Source organism: Serinus canaria, chromosome 8 (genome assembly GCF_022539315.1).
Source record: "Serinus canaria isolate serCan28SL12 chromosome 8, serCan2020, whole genome shotgun sequence".
Classification (NCBI taxonomy): Eukaryota; Metazoa; Chordata; class Aves; order Passeriformes; family Fringillidae; genus Serinus; species Serinus canaria.
The window spans coordinates 1,724,214-1,745,226 of record NC_066322.1 but is presented as its reverse complement, the minus strand read 5'-3'; the positions used below and the strand labels follow the sequence as shown (position 1 = coordinate 1,745,226).

Here is a 21,013-nt window from a genome sequence, read left to right as displayed (position 1 = left end):
TCCTGTGCTGGCTGTACAAGGGGTGTCTAAAACAGGAATTATTATTATTATTATTATTGCCCTGAATAAAGGTTATTTTTTATTGTTTATAATATTTATCATTTTCCCCTTTTCCCCCTCACTGCAGTGCTCAGATGTCCTCAGGACACTCCGTGGCTGTGATGGGCATCGACTTCACCCTCAGATATTTCTACAAAGTCCTCATGGACCTGCTGCCAGTTTGTAACCAAGATGGGGGGAACAAAATCAGGTAAAAATCAATACAATATTTCTTTTCTTTAACCAGGTGACCCAGAGGTCGTTTCCAACTTAATTTCTCCAAGGATTCTGTTCCTTTCAGTGTGTGCTCTCTGATTTCCAGTAGAACTTGTGCTTGTCCTTCTCACGAAGATTTTGTGGATGTTTTTGTTATTCCAGATCAGACTGCCATCAGCTAAATAAACAGTCTGCAGGATTACAAAAGGAGAAGATAATTGATTTGATTTGATTTTTTGGGTTATATTTAGCCTTCTTTGAAACTCTGGGTAGAAAAAACATTCCTTATTAAATGAACACACTTCCCAGTTCTCCTGTTTGTTTTAATTTAACCTATTTAGTTCCTGTGAGCGTGTAAGAATGATACAGGACCTCAGTTATTTTAGCTCCAATTATTCAAATACAACTTTGGGATGTTTTTCTCAGAAATCCATAGCACAGCCTAGGCAGAAGAAGTCTGATTTCATCTGGAGTATCCAATTTCAGTCAGACCCCTGGGTATCGTAATTGTTCCTTTTCTGAAAAATCCTGTGGGGGTGGGATAAATTCTGCTTTGGGTCTGGAGTAACTTGATAACGTGGTTTGGGCACTGCTGTCGGTTCCTTGTTTGTTTTTAAACCTTAAATTTGGGAAGGGAAGTGGTTTTCTGTCGTCCTCCCAGTTCTTTTCTGGTTTGGGTATTTTTCTATATATTTTATGGCATATAAAAAAAAACAAATCAGGATTTCTGGTTTGGCATCACTCCCTCCCAGTAAAAAACTGCAAGGTCAGATGCTTTATTCTGTTCCTGCATTCCCCAAATGAGGAATTTTGAGGGTATTTTTCAGACATTCTGATGCAGAAATTGGATCCAATGTTTGCAGTCTCGATATAAACTCAGGTGTTTGGGGTTTTGTAGTGTATCTCTCCTAAGCTTTTCCTGTCAGGAAAAAGAGCAAACACCACATCTCTACGTGTATTTCTAATGGAAACCCCCCAAAACCTCCAAGGAGGAGCACAGAGGCTTCCCCTGCTCTCTGCTCCCCCGAGCTGCTGTGGGTACCTGACACATGCCATGGGAATCCCTCTGAAAGCTGCTCCAGCCGGGTCCCTGCTGTGCCAGGGCTGTGGCTGCCACCCTGCTGAGCTTTTGGGAACATCAAGTGGGGTTTTAGCCTCCCCCTGTCCCCTCCGTGGCCACCGAGCCCCTGATGGTGCCACCCTGGCCGGGGCTCCTGCGCCTTCCCCGGCGCTGCCGTCTGTGGCCATGGAAACGGGAGAGGGGGAAAGGGAGAAAGGGAAAAAGGGATGGATTGAACTCCCTGGATTCTGGATTGGGACACAGCTCCAACGTGGGAAGAGCTGAAAAGGGAGGGGAAAGCTTGGGAGGGCTGGGAGTGGAGCAGGAGTGATTTATCCCCCACTCAAATCGAATTCTGAAGGGGGAGGGCATTAAAGGAGAGTGTGAAATCTCTCTTTAATTAGTCACATAGTAAATTAATAAACCATTAAAGCTTTCCAAGTTCATTAGGCTCTGTTCATTTCTGGCTCTCCCCCAATCAGACAATGCACTGATGGCTTTTCCTTTCTGGTTTTAATCAGCTCTGTTTTCAACTCCTTGATGGCTCTCTGGAGCAGTAACAGATGGAAAAGCTTCGGGGAAATACCCAACACATCCTTTAAGGACATTTTGCAGGGAATTTGTTTCACGGCCCTGTTAAATAGAAACCTTTTAAAGCCCTTTCAGACCATGTTTTATTTCACCCCGTTGCCCTGAAGGCCAAGGAGGTCTAACAGGAGGCTCTCGCTGTGTTTTGGGGGCAGGTGCTTCATCATGGAGGACAGGGGGTACCTGGTGGCACATCCAACCCTCATCGACCCCAAGGGCCACGCGCCCGTGGAGCAGCAGCACATCACACACAAGGTCTGCCTGCTTTCCCTTGCCTTGTTCCACACCTCTCCTTCCTGGCTGGGTCTGATTCCAAAGGCATCAAATCCTGCCCTTCCCCCTTAGGAGCCTCTGGTAGCAAACGACATCCTGAACCACCCCAACTTTGTCAAGAAGAACCTCTGCAACAGCTTCAGCGACAGGACCGTGCAGCGCTTCTACAAATTCAACACCAGCCTGGTGGTGAGCGTGGCTCCTCTCTGCTTTGGCTTTTGAGAGGGCTTTGCTTGGGTTGGGTTTCTCCTGGTGGAAACACAAGTCCCTGCCAGGCTCAGCAGCCGGGGTGGGAGCCAGCCTTGCGTGGGGATTGGCCTCTGCTCCCCTTCTCCAGACACAAAGCAGGCTGCACAAACAGAGTCCCCTGACATCCTGGGCTTGTGGATGGAGCCCTGGCCAAGCGTGGCTGCTGTCTGCAGGGTCTCAGCCAGCAGCAGGGCAAAAAGGGCACTTTGCTGTTGCTGGGTGAGGATTTTTCAGCTGTAGCTGGGCTGTGTTGCTTTGGGTCTGAGCTGACCTCTGGCTCCAGCTCTGGCCAGCGTCACATTCCCCTGTCAGGTCTCTAAAAACTGATCTTTAGGTGCCCAAATAAATCCATTTACTGGTGAGCATTGCCAGGCTGTCACTTGTGAGACTGAAATCTCTGGGGTCCTACACACTCTGTGCTCTCCATGGATCCTGTGTGAGCTTTCCCTCACGAGGAGTCTAAACCAGGGGCTGTCATCCCTCACAGAGCCACAGATCCATCCTGCCAAAGTCCCTTCACAATGATTCCAAAGCCGCCACACTGTGGGAGAAGACTGGAAAATATTTGCAAGTCATGTCAGAATACATTGATTTATGTCAGATTGCCTTAAACATTTTCCCCACACTTGAAATGCCAAGTGGGAAGTGTGATGTTGGGAAGGAAATTGTGTAGGACGGAGCAGCAGCTTGTAGAAAGGAATCGGGAAGGAGTCTGCAGGAGCTGGGCAGTGCTGTGGTGGCTTTTTCTAAGGCTCAGGAGGTTTCCAGCACAGGGTGGTGGCTCCCATCAGAGCCTTGGGGAGGTCACTGAGGGCTGGCACTGGGGACAGGTCAGCGAGCGCTGGGAAGGAGTGAAATGTCACCTCTGCTGCCACATCTCATTTTTACAACTAAGCCAATTCCTTTCTATCTTCAGCTAAGCCTTTTCACCCAGAAGTATCTGGGTAGCAGAACTTACCCACCCCTCAATCAGCCTCTGTTTTGTGAGGGTGGCACTCCCTCACCAAACTCCCGAGGGCAGCCACCACCTCTGGGAGCCGTGGCAGAATCCGTGTCCCCATAGCTCTGCAGGATCCCTGGGGAAGAGAAGAGTCTTCAGCTCCCTAAAACAACATCTGACACCTTGTTTCTTGCCCAGGGTGACCTGACCAACCTGGTGCATGGCAGTCACTGCTCCAAGTACAGGCTGACGAGGATCCCGGGCACCAACGCCTTCGTGGGCATCGTCAACGAGACGTGCGACTCGCTGGCCTTCTGTGCCTGCAGCATGGTGGACAGGCTGTGCCTCAACTGCCACAGGTGACAGTGCTGGCTGGGCTGGGACACTGCTGTCCTCAGCCCTGCTCTGAGGTTCAGACAGCACAGAGGGTTCTTCAGTTCATTCAGGGAAAATAAGAGTGCTCTGCCTGTGAGAGGGGCAGGGTATCTCTGCCAGGCTGACAGAGAGTTTAACCCAGGGGGGTTTGGGTAGGGCATGCTGGAAGACACTGAGAGATTCAGTGGCTCAAGAGTACTTACTGTGGGTGAGGTATAGAAATTCCCATGGCATTGAAATTCCCATGATTTTACATGGATTGGGGGTTTGCTTTGAGGGGATCCAGGAGGTTCTGCCCACACCATCCTGAGGTGTTTGTGGCACTGCCAGGAAGGATCCTTACATCCAAACCTGAGGGACTCCCTGCTTTTGGGATTCCAGGGGTGGGTCACCCTCAGTCCTGATGCAGGACAGAGCAATCTCTGTTCCTGGGGAAGGAGCAGAGTCACTGCATGCCGCAGTAATTGTGTTGTGTAATTTGTAATTGTGTTGTTTTTTACTACTTTGCGTTTTGTAGTATTGCTCTAATATTTTTGTTTATTAACTACTTGAAGCATTTTTTAGCTTGCTCTAAGTATTGTTATATTACAACACAGCAATTTAATGTTGTGAAAGTTTAGTCAGGTTAAAGGGTATAAATCATGCTTGACAATACTTACGAGTTAGGGTTTGAAAAAGTCTTGTCGGTTCTAAGGTTTGAATTTGAAATTTTCTTCTGCTCTTCTGCTCCAGAGCTGCAGCACCGTGGGGTTAAAATCCCAGAGGTGTCTGATGGGTTTTCCCTGTGCTTTCTGCCCTGCAGGATGGAACAGAACGAGTGTGAGTGTCCCTGTGAGTGCCCACTGGAGGTGAACGAGTGCACTGGGAACCTGACCAACGCCGAGAGCAGGTGAGAGCCAGGACACTGCAGGAACCAACTCCCTGTTTGCCCTGCTGAGATCCCACAGGCACAACTTCCAGCAGAGTGAAGCAGATGGCCTGCAGGAGGTGAAGGTGATTGGAATGGATTGTGCTGTGAGTGCTCTGTTTTTTGGTGCCATGCAGGAATCCGAGCTGTGAGGTGCACCAGGAGCCCATGACTTTCACGGCCATCGATCCCAGCCTGCAGGATGCACTCCCACAGTGCATCAACACCCAGTGCAACCAGAGGACAGAGAGTGGGTAAGGTGGCCTTCCCCACCCCTTGGAACACTCTCTTGTGGAAATAATCCAATGGAAATAGCTCTGCTTTAAGTGTTTCAAAGAAAAAAAATAGAGGGGAAAAAGGAGCATGGTGCCAGAATGAGGTTCTACTCCTGGCACTGGGGGCTCATTTTTGCTCGTTATGGGCAGTCTCCAGGGACCTGAGATGGGTAAAACACACCAAGCTCTGACCAGACTGCCCAAATCCTTTCTTCCTTCTTCCAAAGGCTGCAGAGAAAGGCTGGAACTGCAGCCAGACTTCACCACACTGAGAAATGTCTTATTGCAGGAGTCACAAGTGGGATTCTCCCTTTGCTCAGGCTGAGTGCTGCAGGAAAATACCAAAGCAGACAGAGCTGGAAAAGGGGTGCTGGAAATGCAGCATCCCTGTGTAACTTCCCTTGCGGTACTTGAGCACTTCCATGGAATTTTTTCTGGCTAAACTCACGTACTTGAGGGTTTGCAGATGCTTTTGGCCTCCCTCTGTCTCGCGGCTTTACTCAGACTGAGCTTTACAGAGGAGAGGTGTTAAGCTGGAAAGTGACCATGCCCTACTTGGGTGTTGCCATGCAGGGATTGCTTTGGAGTGCTGGACTGCGAGTGGTGCATGGTGGACAGCGATGGGAAGACCCACCTGGACAAGTCCTACTGTGCCCCTCAGAAGGAATGCTTTGGTGGCATCGTGGGAGCCAAGAGTCCCTATGTGGATGACCTGGGAGCAATAGGTAACTCTGCCTTTCTGAGCAGGTGCTGCCTTCAGCTGCTTGTGTCCCAGAACATGCAGCGGGTCGTGCACATAACATTGACCTCAGCACAGAGTGCACCAGGCAGCAGAGACGTGGTGAACATCCCCTTTTGGAAAAGCCTGATGTAGAGATGGGTGTAACTGTGCGTTCCTGTCTTCTCTCTGAGTTCCTTCTTCTATTCCAAGTGAGCACAATCAGGCACCCAGAAATCCTTGCAGAGCTTCTCCATGGTCCATATTGTTGATTTAACCCTTCCTGCACCTCTCTGAGTTCCTTCTATTCAAAGTGAGCAGAGTCAGGCACCCAGAAATCTTTGCAGAGCTTCTCCATGGTCCATATTGTTCATTTAACCCTTCCTGCACCCTCTCTGAGTTCCTTCTCCCATTCCAAGTGAGCACAGTCAGCCCCAGAAATCCTTGCAGAGCTTCTCTATATTCTATATTGTTAGTTTAACCCTTCCAGCTCCCTCTCTGAGTTCCTTCTCCCATTCCAAGTGAGCACAGTCAGCCCCAGAAATCCTTGTAGAGCTCCTCCACGTTCCATGTTGGTTTAACCCTTCCTGCAGAGCATTTATGGTGTTGTTCTCCCTCTGCTTGTCCCTTTGCTTTAGGAGATGAGGTGATCACCCTGAACATGATCAAGAGTGCCCCCGTGGGCCCCGTGGCTGGAGGCATCATGGGCTGCATCATGGTGCTGGTGCTGGCCGTGTACGCATACCGGCACCAGATCCACCGCCGCAGCCACCAGCACATGTCCCCGCTGGCAGCACAGGGTGAGCTCCACTCGGGGACTCAGCAGCGGGCTGGGCATGGAAACAAACCCAGCAGCACAGCTAAAGCCAAAGGAAAAGCCACCCCAGAGCTGCCCCCCGGGGCTGTGGCAGCGTTTCCCCGGTTTTAGTCGGTGTCGGAGCTGCGGGGAGCCGGGAAGGGCACAGGGGCTGTGTCTTGCTGCCCTCTCCTGGGTACAGCCAGAGCTGCTGCTGCTGCCCAGGGAGCCTGCCCAGACCCAGAGGGAGATAAGCTAAGCTTTGCCAGAGCTCAGACACTAATCCCAGCTTTCTGCAGCTCAGCCCAGCAAGATCCATCGTGTGTTTATTTTGCGCAGCTGCTGGGAGTGACTTCTCACCCCCTTTTGCCTTGGGTTTGGCATGTGTCTTCTTTCACTTGTGTTTCCTGGTTCTGGTCCATGTGGTGTTCATGGAATGTCTGTGCATAGATGAAACCACTGAAGTCTGAGAGGCAAAATTGTGCTGGGAGAGGGGATACTAGTACAAAGATAAAGATCCAGAGGTGAGAACACCTCCCTGGAAGTGTTCCAGACCAGGTTGGACAGAGCTTGGAGCAGCCTGGGATAGCAGGAGGTGTCCCTGCCTGTGGCAGGGGCTGGAAAAAGATGGGCTTCTAAGGCCCTTTCCAACCCAAACCATTCTGGGAATTTAAGTGTGATCAGAGCTAATCACCTCTATATTTGATCATCCCCCAGCTCTGTTGTAAATCAGGTCATTCAGAACTTTAAAATGAGTCCCTTTCAGGGGGAGGTGGGATGAGACATTTCCTGCTATCCCAGCCCCATCCACGTTGGAAGAGCTCAGACCAGTAACACAGAGTGCTTCCACTCTTGTTCCTGAGGTGGCAGCTGGCAGTAAGATGGTGCAGAACCTTTCTCTCACCAGCTGTATTTTCTGTTTGTAACGTTGTGCAGAAATGTCAGTGCGTATGTCCAACCTGGAAAACGACAGGGACGAGAGGGATGACGACAGCCATGAAGACAGAGGAATCAGTAAGTACCAAAAAAACTTGGGGAAAACTGTGAGATTCAGTCAGTCATTTGTTTTTTAACACCCTAGATTTGAAAATGTGAAGAAGCCCTGTGCTTCAGCAGTAGAAAATGAAAGAGCAATGTTTTAATTCAGACATCTAGTGCACCTTTAGTCTCATGCTGAAAAATGGCATTTTTCACTTTTAAAAGATAATTCTCCATTGAGGTGGGGAGGAGTTTTGCCCCTTGCAACCCCCTGTCATGAGCACTTCCAGAAATAGCTCTGATCAGCTTAAAAGTCGCCACTGTGACAGCACAGGGTATGGAAAACCCTTCCCTCTTTTTGGCCTTCGAAAAGCAGAAGCCAAGTCTGGCAAGTATGGTCAGCAAACATGGCAGTAAATCTTTTTTGGGGTGCCTGCAGTTCTCTGCCATCCATTAAAAATGGCACTTTGCATGATGCTGGTGTGCTGTAAGTTAAGCTGGTGCACCCAAGCTCCAGGGTCAGAATGGATCCCTGGCTCTGGGCCCTCACTGAAACAATACTTGAGATGTGAAGCATATCTGAGCTTCATGGCTTGCATCCACTTTCATTCCCTTTGAAGTCCTTACACTGTTGCCACGGGACCCTCAGCACTGGCACAGCCCAGCCGAAGGCTCCTGGCTGGATGCTGCCCCGTGTACAGCCCAGCTCTGTGCTGCTGTGTGCCTGGGCAGTGCCCTGTGCAGCAGAGGGCTGCAGGCTGCCATGCTCTGAGCTGTTTGTGTCTGTCGCAGTCAGCAACACGCGGTTCATCGCGGCCGTCATCGAGCGCCACGCGCACAGCCCCGAGCGCCGCCGCCGCTACTGGGGCCGCTCCGGCACCGAGAGCGACCACGGTGAGTGCTGGGCCCTCCCGCAGGGCTGGGGGCTCCTTTCCCTCTGCAGGCTGGCTCTGGCAGGGCTGGGGGGGCTCCTTTCCCTCTGCAGGCTGGCTCTGGCAGGGCTGGGGGCTCCTTTCCCTCTGCAGGCTGGCTCTGGCAGGGCTGGGGGCTGTCTCCTCCCTCACCAGGCTGCCTCCATGCAGAAGCAAAGCCTGACAAGACACTTTGCTCCTTCTGGCTTTGCTGTTGGACAGTTCTGACTTGGTTTTTCTGGGGGAGATCTCATTGGGGTCCTCAATGTCCTCCTGAAGGGCAGCCCTGCTCCCTGTGACAGGGACAGGACTAGGGAATGGCTGAAGCTGTGCCAGGGTAGGGTTGGGCTGGAGATCAGGAGAAGGTTCTTTCTTCCCCCTGAGGGAACTGGAGGGACAGGACAAGGGGAATGGTTTCACACTGAAAGGGAGCAGGATTAGATCAGAGGTTAGGAAGGAATTGTTCTGCCCAGAGCAGCTGTGGCTGCCCCTGGATCCCTGGCAGTGTCCATGGCCAGGCTGGATGGGGTTTGGAGCACCCTGGGATAGTGGAAGGTGTCACTGCCATGGCAGGGGTGGGATGGGATCATCTTTAATGGCCCTTCCAACCCAAACCATTCTGGGATTCTGTGATCTTCCAGCACCTTTAAACTGGGCACCATTAGGCTCTGGGGGTTGGGATGTGTCTCCCCTGCCCTGAGACTAAATCTCCTTAGATCTGGAAAGCTGCTAGAAAGGTGTAATGCTGTTGACCCCTGAGGAGGTTTAATTTATTAGGAAATGAGAAGGAGGAGGGCTAGACAAGGCAGTCTGCAAGCTGTCAGCTCTGCAAGGCTGGGGACCTTCCAGCAGACCTGGCCCAGCATTAAGACTCTGGTTGCACTAATGGAATTGGGACAGGAAACCCAAAGGCCAGAGCCTTGGGACGTGGATGAACAGATGTCTCCTAGACAATCTTGCTCTAGGAGGAATTACCCTGGATTTGGGGTGAGATTACCTGTGCTGAGGCAGATTTGCCAGATTAATGCTCCCTTTGCTCCTTTCCTTGCAGTCCCAGCAAATCCTTCCCATCTTTTAGTCATCCTGGGTTAGCAGGGGAGCTGTCTACCTCCATCTGGAATGTGCACTGCTATTTTTAGTTTCTGTAATTCCATCTTCAAAGGGCTGCCCAGGCTTCTTCCCCAATTCCTCCGTGCCAGCTCCAAGCCATGACTCAGAGCATGGGAAATGGGAGGCAGCTTTGGGGACTCAGCTGCTATTTTTACCACCCTCCTTTTAGGTGTCTCCAGCTGAAAACCTGAGTGAGATGCTCAGGAGCACCACCTCAGCCTTTAGCCCTTGTTCTTTTGAGAAGGATTTATTTCCAATTCAAGCGAAATCTTTTTCCTTTTAAATTTCATTTGGTTTTGCATTTAGAGATGCTAAGGGGGAGTTGTTTGCCCTGCAGCCTGGTCTGGGTGGTAACAGCTGATTTGGATAAATCCAGGTTATATCTTAACAGATTTTTTGGGGGCGGTATCTTTGATGTTTTGGTTTGAAATCAGTGCCAGCAATTCTGTTGTTACAAACTGTTGAACACGTGGGTGCTGTTACTGTTTGGAGTGGCACAAACCATAAATCCCCAAAGCTTTGAACCAAAGATGATGGCAGGGAAAGGGATCCAGTATGGACACACAGGGGAGGATGAGTTCATGGGGTTTGCTCTGTTAAGAAAATTGTTTTACACCCTCTCTGAGCACTCTGTGTGATTCCATGAAGGTGCCAGCCAGCCCTGGGAATTGGGAGTGGCAGGGAAAGGGCTCTGTTATGGACTTAGAGGGGAGGATGAGTCTGTTGGGGTTTGTTCTAGTAAGAAAACAGTTTTGTTCCCTCTCTAAGCACCCCGTGCTGATTCCACGAGGGGTGCCCAGCCAGCCCTGGGAATTCTGAGCACCCAGCCTTGCTGTGCTCACTGCTGCTGTTCATTCCCAGGCTACAGCACCATGAGCCCCCAGGAGGACAGCGAGAACCCCCCCTGCAATAACGACCCTCTCTCGGCCGGCGTGGACGTGGGCACCCACGACGAGGACCTGGAGCTGGACACGCCCCCGCAGACGGCAGCGCTGCTGAGCCACAAATTCCACCACTACCGCCTGCACCACCCCACCCTGCACCACAGCCACCACCTGCAGGCCGCTGTCACCGTGCACACCGTGGATGCCGAGTGCTGAGGACACCACGCCCCTGCAGGCTGTGGCACTGGGGACAACACAGCCACCACGTGGCACTGGGGACATCACAGCCACCACCTGCAGGCTGTGGCACTGGGGACATCACAGCTGCCACCTGCAGGCTGTGACACTGAGGACATCACAGCCACCCCCTGCAGGCTGTGGCACTAAGGATATCACAGACACCACCTGCAGGCTGTGGCACTGGGGACATCACAGCCACCCCCTGCAGGCTGTGGCACTGAGGAGACCATAGCCACCCCCTGCAGGCTGTGACAATAAGGACATCACAGCCACCACCTGCAGGCTGTGACACTAAGGATATCACAGTAGCCACCTGCAGGCTGTGGCACTGGGGACAACACAGCTGCCACCTGCAGGCTGTGGCACTAAGGATATCACAGCCACCACCTGCAGGCTGTGGCACTGAGGACACCATAGCCACCACCTGCAGGCTGTGGCACTGAGGACACCATAGCCACCCCCTGCAGGCTGTGACACTAAGGACATCACAACCACCACCTGCAGGCTGTGGCACTTGGGACACCATGGCCATGCCCTGCAGGCTGCCACAGCCACCCCCTGCAGGCTGTGGCACTGGGGACACCACAACCACCACCTGCAGGTTGCTGGCACCATGCACTGAGGACACCACAGATGCCACTCCAGGGCCATGGGGACTGTGCTGCTCCTCAGGGACAACTTCACAGACTTCCCCACCAAACTGAGGCATCAGAGCTTTGCATTTTTACAAATGGAAGGTTGGCTCTGGCCTGCAAACGTGCTTGATGAATGGACCTGCCAAAACATGGAGCAAAATGGAGCAGGAGGCACGTTAGACCTCCAGGAACAGGGACGGGAGTTTATCCAGCAGCTGGAGTTTGTTGTGCTGAGCCAAGAGCAGAGAGAGAGAGCATAAAGAGCCAGAGATGATTTGGTTTCCTTAACTGGAAGAGCAGGAATCTGCAGCTGGAGAGCCCAGACGTGCCAGACAGAGCAGGAAGGCTGCTGGCTTCTCTGCAGGTGGAGAGCTCCCTGTGCCCACGCTGCTCTGCGGGACCTGGGACAATGCATCTCAAGATTTTTAAGTAAAGGATTATTTTTCTACTATTTATTGAACTGGAAACTTTGGGGGGAGGGAGGGGAGAAAACCTGTTAGGGATTCTCAATGAGTACCACGTGCATTCTGTGCTGGGGAAGGGGCTCTTCCCTGGGAGCTGACCTTCAGCCAGTGCCCCACTCTGCAAAGGGAAAATGAAGAAGCCCTCTCTGCCTCGCTGTTTACATTAGGATTGCTTTCTTTTCCTCACTTGTTTCCTGTAAATATTACAGCCTGATTTCTAGTCCAGTATTGTCTTCCTATCTGCAGAGGAGAAATCCTGTACTCCGTTACTAAAATTCAGAGAATTCTGCCCAGAAACTTCTCCATCTTCATCTCTTCGCTCATCCTTAAAGGATTCCTGTGTGGAAGTAACAAAGAATTTCTTTAGCATTAGTTACCAGATAATCCCAAATGGAATCTGTGCCATTCTTCTGTTTCCTTGGACCACAAGTAGGGATAAACCAGTGTTTTGTAAAACTTGGGTTACTGTGGAAGAAACCTTGAAACCATAATGAGAAGCTGCTGCTGTTTGTCTGGAATTTTAACCTTGCTTGGTAATTCAAACAAAGATTAATCAATGTCTACAACAAAGGGCATATAATTATCAATATGTTTTCAATCACAGTGTTGTATTTTAGATTCACATTTTGTGATTACAATGATATCAAGCCGTTCTTGCACTGTGCATATGGTAAACATCCATTTATATGTAGGTTTTTTTAAAAAAAATCACTTGTTTTAATTAATATGGTACTTAATACTGTATTATGTAAAAAATTGGTTCTTAAACAGTACAGTAAAATAACTCTATGTGTGATACCAGGATATCCCTTTATACTATGTATAAAATTAAAATCTCTAGTGAAATAAACTGTATATAAGTATAGATCTGTGGAGAAGTGGCTGCACTGAAATGATTCTGCTTCAGTTTTCTTCTCTGGCTGAACAGGACTGAAAATTCACTCCAGTTCCTCCAGTTTTATCAACAGCCTTGAGAAATCTGAACTTTAAATACAAATGACAGTATTGATGGAAGTTCTTAAGCTTTTTTTAGCTGGTTGGTCATTATTTGGGAAATGACCAGTTCTGGAAGTGGTCAGCCACTGCTTAGAGTCACCAAAGCAAATAATTTAAGGGTTTTATTTTCTTGATCCTCTCCTGAAACCTCAGTGGCTCTGGATTTGCTGTTGTGCTGTGTTTGTGCAGGATTTGGTGGAGGCTTTTTGCTGAGCAGGCAGTGCAGGAATCCACTGAGCCTCTGCTTTGTGCTCTCAGAGCTCTCAGCTGATGCCCTGGGTATCCACCAGGCTGGGATTGATTTCCAGTTTGGAATCCAAAGTCATGCTGGTGCTTGGATACTGTGGGACAAATCATTTTTGATAAAATGTATCAGAAATATCATTAATAGCCACGTCCATTGGAAAAAGTCATTGTGTTCATGACTTGAACTACAATATTACTTCAGGGAGAGGTGTTTTGGTGGTTCCTCACCTTCCCTGCCAGCAGAAGGTGCTTGCAGGGTTCTCTTGCAGCTCTGCCAGGAACACAGGAGCTTCCAGAGCCTCTTGGAACAGCTCTTGGAAGTCCAACCATCAAACCCCTTTTGCTTTAGAAGCTTTTCAAGAGCTTCTCCTTGCTGCTGCTTCACCTCCTTTCTTCTGGGTTCTCTTTTCTTCTTCCTGGTTTGCTCTGAACAAATGGTTCTTGATTTGAGGGGACTGCACAGCCCTGCTTCACTTGAAGTGATGGGAAGAGCCCGAGCTCTTGCTGGTAAAATAATTCCAGGGACAACTCTGATTTCCAGGTGTGCCAAGGGCCAGCTTCCAGTGCTGGCACTGACCTTGTCCCAGCAGGAATAAATGGGATGCACTGCTGATAATGGATGGGATTGGGGTTTGGAAGGAGCTGCATGAGAGCTCTTCACTTTTACTGCCTGAGTTCTGCCATGGCCTTCCCTCCCCAGCACTGTTTTACTGTATTAACTGAGGAGCAAGACCATAAAAGCAGCAGTTAAACCCTGGATCCTCCTTCCCTGGACTGATAAGATTTTATGGCCATTAATCTTCCACTTATTTCATTTTCCCAACTTAGTTGTGTTAATTTCCTGTAGGTTTTCTTTCATTCTCCCAACAACAAAAAAAAGGTTCTTTTGAAGTGAAAATGAGCATTGCCTTTAATTTGTGTTCATGAATTTTAAATTGACTCGATGCTTGCAGTATTTGAGATCTGCCAAGAGTATGGATTTTCCTATATCCAAGGAATCATGGAGAAGCATTTCTTTGGGCTGAATATATTGATTGAAAATGCATTAAGATTTTTTTTTTAATTTATTTATGCTATTGCCTGGCTAAAAAGTGGGATTTGCAAAGCCTGGTACAGTTTACCCGTGAACATTTTCTAAGGCCACTTAAGCCATGAAATATTATCTTTATCCTTGCCCTTGGCAAGGGCAGGGAGGGGAGGATGGCTGGGAATTCAGGAGACGTTCATGCAGCAGGACTTGTGACTATAACTGGGCAAAGGGAGATCTCTCAAAGGCTTTATTCTGTCAAGTGACCCAGAAATGGGCAAGAGCACAGAAAGTGGATTTGTCAGAGGAAAAACTATGGGAGTAAGCTGGCAGCAAATATGGAAAAGGAGAAAAAACTAGGATGCAAAAGTCCTGGATCCAAGAGAGTGCAGGTAATCCAAAAGGCTGTTGGTGAGTTCCAAGATGAATTTGCAGCGTTCCCAGCTCTTGGCTGCCCATTTCAGTTGTTTGTAAAAGAGATTCCCAGCTATCCCCAGGCTGGGGTTTTCAAAGGAGCCTGCTCTGGGCTGTCAGTGATGTTTGGAATATTAATTCCAGCAGCAGTTAACTCGGGAACCATTGGATTGTTTTGCTGTACAAACCCCCCCCTTTGCCAGGGACCCTAAGAGGGAAAAAGGAACATCAGTGCCATGGAATAGTTCATATTCCTGACTGGCAGCCCTTGGGCTGATGAGAGGTGATGATTTTGTGCTTTGTGCTCTGAGCTGAGCACGGAAGGACCTTGGCCCAGAAGGGCTGGCATTCCTGGAGCAAAGGCTGCAGTGGAATTTGGACACTGCAGTCCAAGAGTGAAGTTCTCCAAGCCCTGCCTCGTTAGTGAGGTGCCAGACACAGCTGGGGTGGGTGCCAGGCCTTGCTCAGGAGCTCTGCTGGTTCCTCCTCGGGAGAAGATCCCATGGGATCACGGTACCCCTGTGGAACAGCCCTGCTGGGAGCAGAGGGCTGGCAATGTGATGGCAGAGGCAGAACACGCCTTGGATCTGGAGGTTTTTCTTCAGCTCAGAGTGGCCTCTTCTAAAACCTTTGGGAAAAAAAGATCCCTGGGCTCATTTCTGTGCTGGGAGCTGACCTGGAAGGAGCAATCCTGGTTTGCTCTGCTTTGTTGGAGGTTTTTGGAGCTGGCACTGGCAAATCCACCAGGTCAGCAGTGTCCTCTGCCGGGACAGCAGAAGTGAAGCAGGGAAGAAAACCTGCTGGCCAAGGGCACAGGGCAGAAGGAATCCTTCCAGCTCATCTTCACCTGGCTCTGGAGCAACTCCATGGAGAAAGGCAACAGCCCCCAAAACTGCCAAGCCAACACTTTTCACAAGGAAAAAAATTCACTTTGCAGGAAAAAAAAATGTGCAGGAAGGTGTTGGCAAGGTCCTGACAAAACTGGTGGTCTTTCCTTAAATCCAGCTGAACCATCAGACTGCCAAGGGTTTCCAGTTGGGCCAACTCTGATGGATTTTTCCAATTTTAAACCTCTTCCACTGCACCGAGGTAATGAAATTGGGCAGACACCTTGAGATGGGCTGGCACCAGCAGCAGGAAACTGGGAATGCAGTCAGAGTTTAATATCCTGCTTTTCACTCCTCCAACATTCTGACACTTCCACAGAGTTGCTCCCAATATCCATTCTCTTGGCATAATTCATGCAAATCACATGCAGGATTAAAGGTTGAGTAATTAACATGATCTAATTGCTGCAAAATAATAATAAAAACCTCCTTAATCATTTATTTCTATTGCAGCTGAGCCAAGAAAATCTCCATAAACAAGGCAAAAAAAAACCTCAGCCAGGGAACCTGGAAAACAGGAAGGGGATGGATTTTTTTCACTCTGAACATGGAGAAATCAGGCACAGCACGTTGGGTGACAGTTCCTATGGAAACCTTTTATAACTGAAGAGCAGAAGATTTGAAAGCCTCATAAATTTTTTGGGAATGTTTCTCTTGTGTTACCTCCTTTAGGCCAGTTTTCCATATTGAACACTTTTTTTTTCCATGTGTAACAAGTTTTTAAGGACAAAATATTGTGGGGGTGCTGGAAATTGCAGGCTCTGCTGGCAGGGAGAAATCATGGGCAGGTTTATCTTCTCCAAACAAATTGCTGGTCCCATGCTTGCTCCCTCCCAGTCCATCCCAGCTCCTCAGTTAATCCCAGCCAATTTCCTCCAGGTTTATAATTAGCCAGATCCAAGGAGCAGAGATGGAGATGTATAGATTCACTCTATGGAATGCTTACACCCCCAGCATTATGATTTCCCTGTTTTGTGGTGGTAAATGATTTTGTAATTCCCTGTGAATTATCACTGTCAAGTTCCCAGTTCCTAGAAAATTGGTGCTTTTAGGGAATCTGAGACTGATTTCTTTGGAATTCCCATTTGCAGCACATTCATGGGCTGGCCAATAAAAATACTCCTGGTAAGAATGTGGGGCTGGACCTGCTTCTGCCAGGAATCCGAGGAACATTTGGATGTTTTTTAATACTAAAATTGCCAAAATGCACTTGGTTCCAATAACTAATGACTAAATTTGAAGCTGAATGAGGAAAAATAAAGCCTGTGTGGGAAGAATGGTGATTGAAAGCAGGACATTGATTCAGGAGAAAGTGTTGCAGAGGTTCCCCTGTGAATATCTGGGCCATTTATTGAGAATTGTATTTGTTTGATCTCATTTTCCTTTGTTCTCTGTTATTATTCAAGGACTTGGCTTTGCTTTGTGGTGTTTATTTTAATATTTACTCTTTATTTTGCTGCTTTTAAACACAACCACACAGATCTGCTAATGATGCACGGGGCAACAAAGGTTTGAAATTCTGCTGCAGAGAGCACAGGTCCCAAAATAGCCCATGACAGCAGAGCCCAGCCATGATTTCCTTGCAGGAGTTCCTCACTCTGGAAGTTACAGCTCTGAACTCTCCCACCTTTCCACTGTTTGTTTGCAGGACTCTGAGTTAAAGAGTGGAAGCAAGGAGAAGCTGCTCAGCAGGCTGATCCTGAGAGAATCCATCATTCCCAAACTCAGGAGCAGCAAATTCACAGCCAGCAGGTCCCACTGCAAATGTTTGGCAAAGAGTTTCTGTGCCTGGGTGGAAGAGCAGGAGTAAAGAACCACCCCAAGTTTGGGCATGTCATGGAATGGGGCCCTGAGAATGCCAGAAGTGTTGGAATTGGTAGGGATGAAAGGATAAAGGAACTCCCTTGGCACCTCTGGTGGATTTTGGATGCAGTGTGCACTGTGAGGGATCTGGGTGATCATCACCAAAGGAATTATTGGTGTGGAAATGAAATCTGCAGCTTTTGGATCCAAAACCTCAGTGTCTTAATGAAGCAAAAGGAGCAGCTGGAGCAGGAAGAGCAGGGCCAAAAGGGAATGGCATGGATTGTGTTGTTGACAAGAGGTGTGATGGTAAAATCCATTCTTCTGATGGAATGTGCAGCAGCTGGTGGGTCCCACATCCCCCTGCAGGGAACTCTGAATTGTTTAATTTCTATTTCATTAGGCCATCACTCACCTAAGGAGCTCCAATACCTGGGAATATCAGGTGGGTCTTGTGTCCAAGAGATGTTCTCAGCCTTGGCTTTCACCTGACGTGCACAGACCTGAGCTTGTTTCTACTTTTGGATGTAGAATCCCAGAAGATCCCAGAATCCTGGACTGGTTTGGGCTGGGAGGGACCTTAAATCCCATTTCATTCCAGCCCTGCCATGGGAGGGACTCCTTCCACCAGCCCAGCCTGGACAATTTTGCCTGACTGCACCCGTAATTCCAAAAGAATGTTTAAATTTACAATTACAATTACAATTCTAGTTCATCCTCATTCCATAAAAATGACAAAATATATATGGCTGGTATGATTCAAAGCTGCAGAAGCACAGGGAAATTTATCTTTTTAGGAGAGCTACAAATGCAACTGCTGGGGTTAGGTGCATTCCTCTTAATTAGCAGGGAATTTCATGAACTAAATTAAATTATTACAGGGTGGTTTATCAGTAGAGCAGCAGCACAACTGAAGTTACTGTTCTATTTTTTAATAATAGATTTGATTTAACAATATTTTTTGCTTCTGCAGCAGTATTGAAACCCAATGAAAGTATTTTAGAAGAAACTGTTTAGATCAAAGTATAAACATGGAGGGGTTTGGTTTGGAAGCTCCAGAAGAGGAGTCAAAGTCATGTAAATATTTCATGGAAACCTCTAATCAACGGGAGGAAATTCCTTAAGGAAATACCTGCATGCCTTGGCTCAGCCTCCTCCTCCTCCTGGATCAGCTCTTTTTTGGGAGTCTGGTATTACCTGGACATGAACATGGGGGAAAAAAGAATCCTTTAACCTACAAAATACAAGACTTGAAATATTTATCACTAACCAAGAAAAAAAAAGTATATTTCTCTGATATTTTATATATTCTCTGAATGTATTCCTATTTTCTCCAGTTTCTCTGGAACTATTTACTGCAGGAATTTTGTTTGTGCCATTAATACCAAACTATTCATTTCTGAATTCTTTCAGCAATGCACTTCAAATTTCAATGAGTTAAATTCAGGGACACCTGCAGCCCATCAAAAATGACCAAAAAAGGGCTTTTTTTGAGGAGGCAACTGCTGTAGGTGGAATTAATGAGCACTGGTTACAGGTGAAGCAGTGTCCACCTTCAAACTGGAAAATTAATTCCTCTGCTTGAATTCCTTCATTAGCATCACTAAATTTTATGCTGTTTGAGCAGATCCATGATTTCTGCTGTAATAGCTGGATCTGGTGATAATTTTTGAGGAGATTATTTCATGTTTCAGTATTCCTAGGAGAATATTGTTCCTTTTTCATGATCCCAGAATTATTTACATCCCATAATCACTGAAGCCTTCACACCTCTCATTTCCAATGATTTTATTGAAAATAATGCAAATTTTGGAAAAGGAGGAACATTACCTGTTTGAGAGAAAATTAGGGGAAGGAAGCCCTTAAAGAGAAGCTTGTCAGCTGTCAATTTTTAAATAATAAACCAAAAATCCCTTTGATTCCTGCAGTTTTAAAATTCATTTTAGAAGTAATGAAAGTCCAAGATACTTTGTGTTCTTAACTTGTTTTGGTTTGGGCTAAAGCAATTTCTAAAATAATTTATTTGGTGGAGTTTTTAAATCTGTAGCTGATAATTAAAATGGCACCTTGAGCCTTGTCAAGAATTATCCATCAAAATTAGATTTTCTTGATAGGAACTGCCACATACACCAAATTTAACTTCAAGTGTTCTTCCAATTTCCTTTTTAAGACTCTTTATGTTTCAGGTCTGGATTCTCTTTTGCCTGTTCTTTGTGGTTGGCCTCGTGTCTAAAAATGGCTACAAAAATTTAAATTATTCTTCACTCATTTATAGCAATGATGACAACATTAAGAGCTAAATTTACTGGGCTGTAAATGACATTGCAAGGAACTATGCTAGAGGAAAAATGGATTTTCCAAAAGAACAACCTCTTTTATTTTTTAAAATGGGTGCTGACTGAGACCTCATGGAAGGGGAAATTTCTTTTATAGTTATTCCATGGAATGTTGTCCTGTTGTGATGCTGGGCTCCTTTTTATGGCAGGTCACAGCCCTGTGCTGTCCCCTGCGTCACCAGCACAGCAGTCAGGTGCTGTTTTCCCCATTTGCATGGATTTTAATTCGTTTGCCACATTCCTGGTGAGGAATAAAACTGGGATAAGATCACTCTGGGTCTCTGTGCCTGTTGATCTCCAGTGGAGTTCTTGGGTTCTCTTGGGATTTTAGGTTGGACTCGATGATCTCAGAGGACTTTCCCAGCCTGATTCTGTGGGATCAGGGATTTATTTTGTTGCTGTTCTCTACTTCAGAATTTCCCACTAATCCCACTTTTCCAGCCTAACTGATTCTGTGGGATCAGTTTTATTTCGTTGCTGTTCTGCATTTCAGCCTCTCCAGGTGGATCTGTATCCAGGGAAGGTGGCAGTGATGGGGATTTGGGGAATGATTCCTGCTGGCCTTGGCTTCCATCAGGATGGATCCTGGGGCAATTCCCCTCACAACAGAGCCCCAGCTGTTCTCCAGAGCACTCAAATCCTTCCCAAAAATCTGTCTGGGGATGGGTTACTGTGGGATGAAGTGATGAGAAGGGCCTGAGGGTGCTGGTGGACAACGAGCAGTCCCTGAGCCAGCAGAGTGTGCTGGGGGCACCTTCAGGAGGAACATTCCCAGCAGGTCAGGGATGCTCCTGGAGAACATCTGGAGCTCTCTTGTGAGGGGAATTGCCCCAGGATCCATCCTGATGGAAGCCAAGGAGAGGGCACCGTCCCTCTTCCCCACCCTGCAGCAATCATTCCCCAGATCTCCATCACTGCCACCTTCCCTGGATACAGATCCAGCAGGTCAGGGGTGATCCTGCCCCTGTGCCCAGCCCTGGAGGCACCTCTGGGTGCTGTGTCCAGCTCTGTCCCTCAGCACAGCAGGGACAGGAGCTTCTGGAGCTGAGCAAGGGCCTGGAGCATCTGGGTGCCCAGGAAAGGCTGAGGGAGCTGGGGCTGCTCAGCCTGGAGAGGAGACCCAGTGAGAGGGGCCTCAGCCCTCGCTGTCCCTGTGTCTGTCCCTGTGTCTGTCCCTGTGTCTGTCCCTGTGTTCAGGGAGGTCAGAGCAGGGCCCAGGTTCTGCCCCGGGGCCCAGCGATGGCACCAGAGGAGCGGGCAGGATCCGACACCAGCGAGTTTCCCTGGACAGGAGGCAGAATTTCTTCAGTGAAAGAAGGGTGACAGATTGTCCAGAGAGGCTCACGAGTCTCCTCACTGCGGATACTCCAGACTCGTCTGGACACAATCCTGTGCCATGTGCTCTGGGATAACCCTGCCTGAGCAGGGCGCTTGGACCCCTTCTGTGATTTTGCCGCTGCGTTCCCGTTCATCCCACACACCGCCCGGAGCTCCGTTACGGGCAGCGCCGAGCCCGCCCCAGCCCGCTCCGCTGCCCCGCGTCCTTCCGGGGCTCAGCGGGCCGGGGTCCGGCTGCCGTGAGGGGCCGGGCCCGGGGGCTCCCTCAGGCTGCCCCCGGGCGGGGCAGGGCGGGGGCGGCCCCAGCG

The 21,013-nt window shown here is 48.6% G+C and overlaps 1 protein-coding gene across 2 annotated transcripts in view; it reads left to right on the top strand.

Moving 5' to 3' along the window:
• CACHD1 (cache domain containing 1) overlaps positions 1–12,523 on the top strand; it is a 99,899-nt gene extending 87,376 nt beyond the window's left edge. The window contains exons 17-27 of one of the 2 annotated variants that reach the window (XM_009088785.4): positions 128–250; positions 2,059–2,158; positions 2,249–2,365; positions 3,564–3,724; positions 4,543–4,629; positions 4,785–4,901; positions 5,496–5,647; positions 6,279–6,440; positions 7,373–7,450; positions 8,207–8,308; positions 10,297–12,523. In XM_009088785.4, the coding sequence (XP_009087033.2) occupies positions 128–250; positions 2,059–2,158; positions 2,249–2,365; positions 3,564–3,724; positions 4,543–4,629; positions 4,785–4,901; positions 5,496–5,647; positions 6,279–6,440; positions 7,373–7,450; positions 8,207–8,308; positions 10,297–10,535 (1,438 nt within the window). In that variant the 3' untranslated portion in view covers positions 10,536–12,523. The remainder of the gene's footprint in view (positions 1–127; positions 251–2,058; positions 2,159–2,248; positions 2,366–3,563; positions 3,725–4,542; positions 4,630–4,784; positions 4,902–5,495; positions 5,648–6,278; positions 6,441–7,372; positions 7,451–8,206; positions 8,309–10,296) is intronic. The other variant, XM_050977696.1, reaches the window with a different exon arrangement.
• The last annotated feature ends 8,490 nt before the right edge of the window (positions 12,524–21,013 follow it).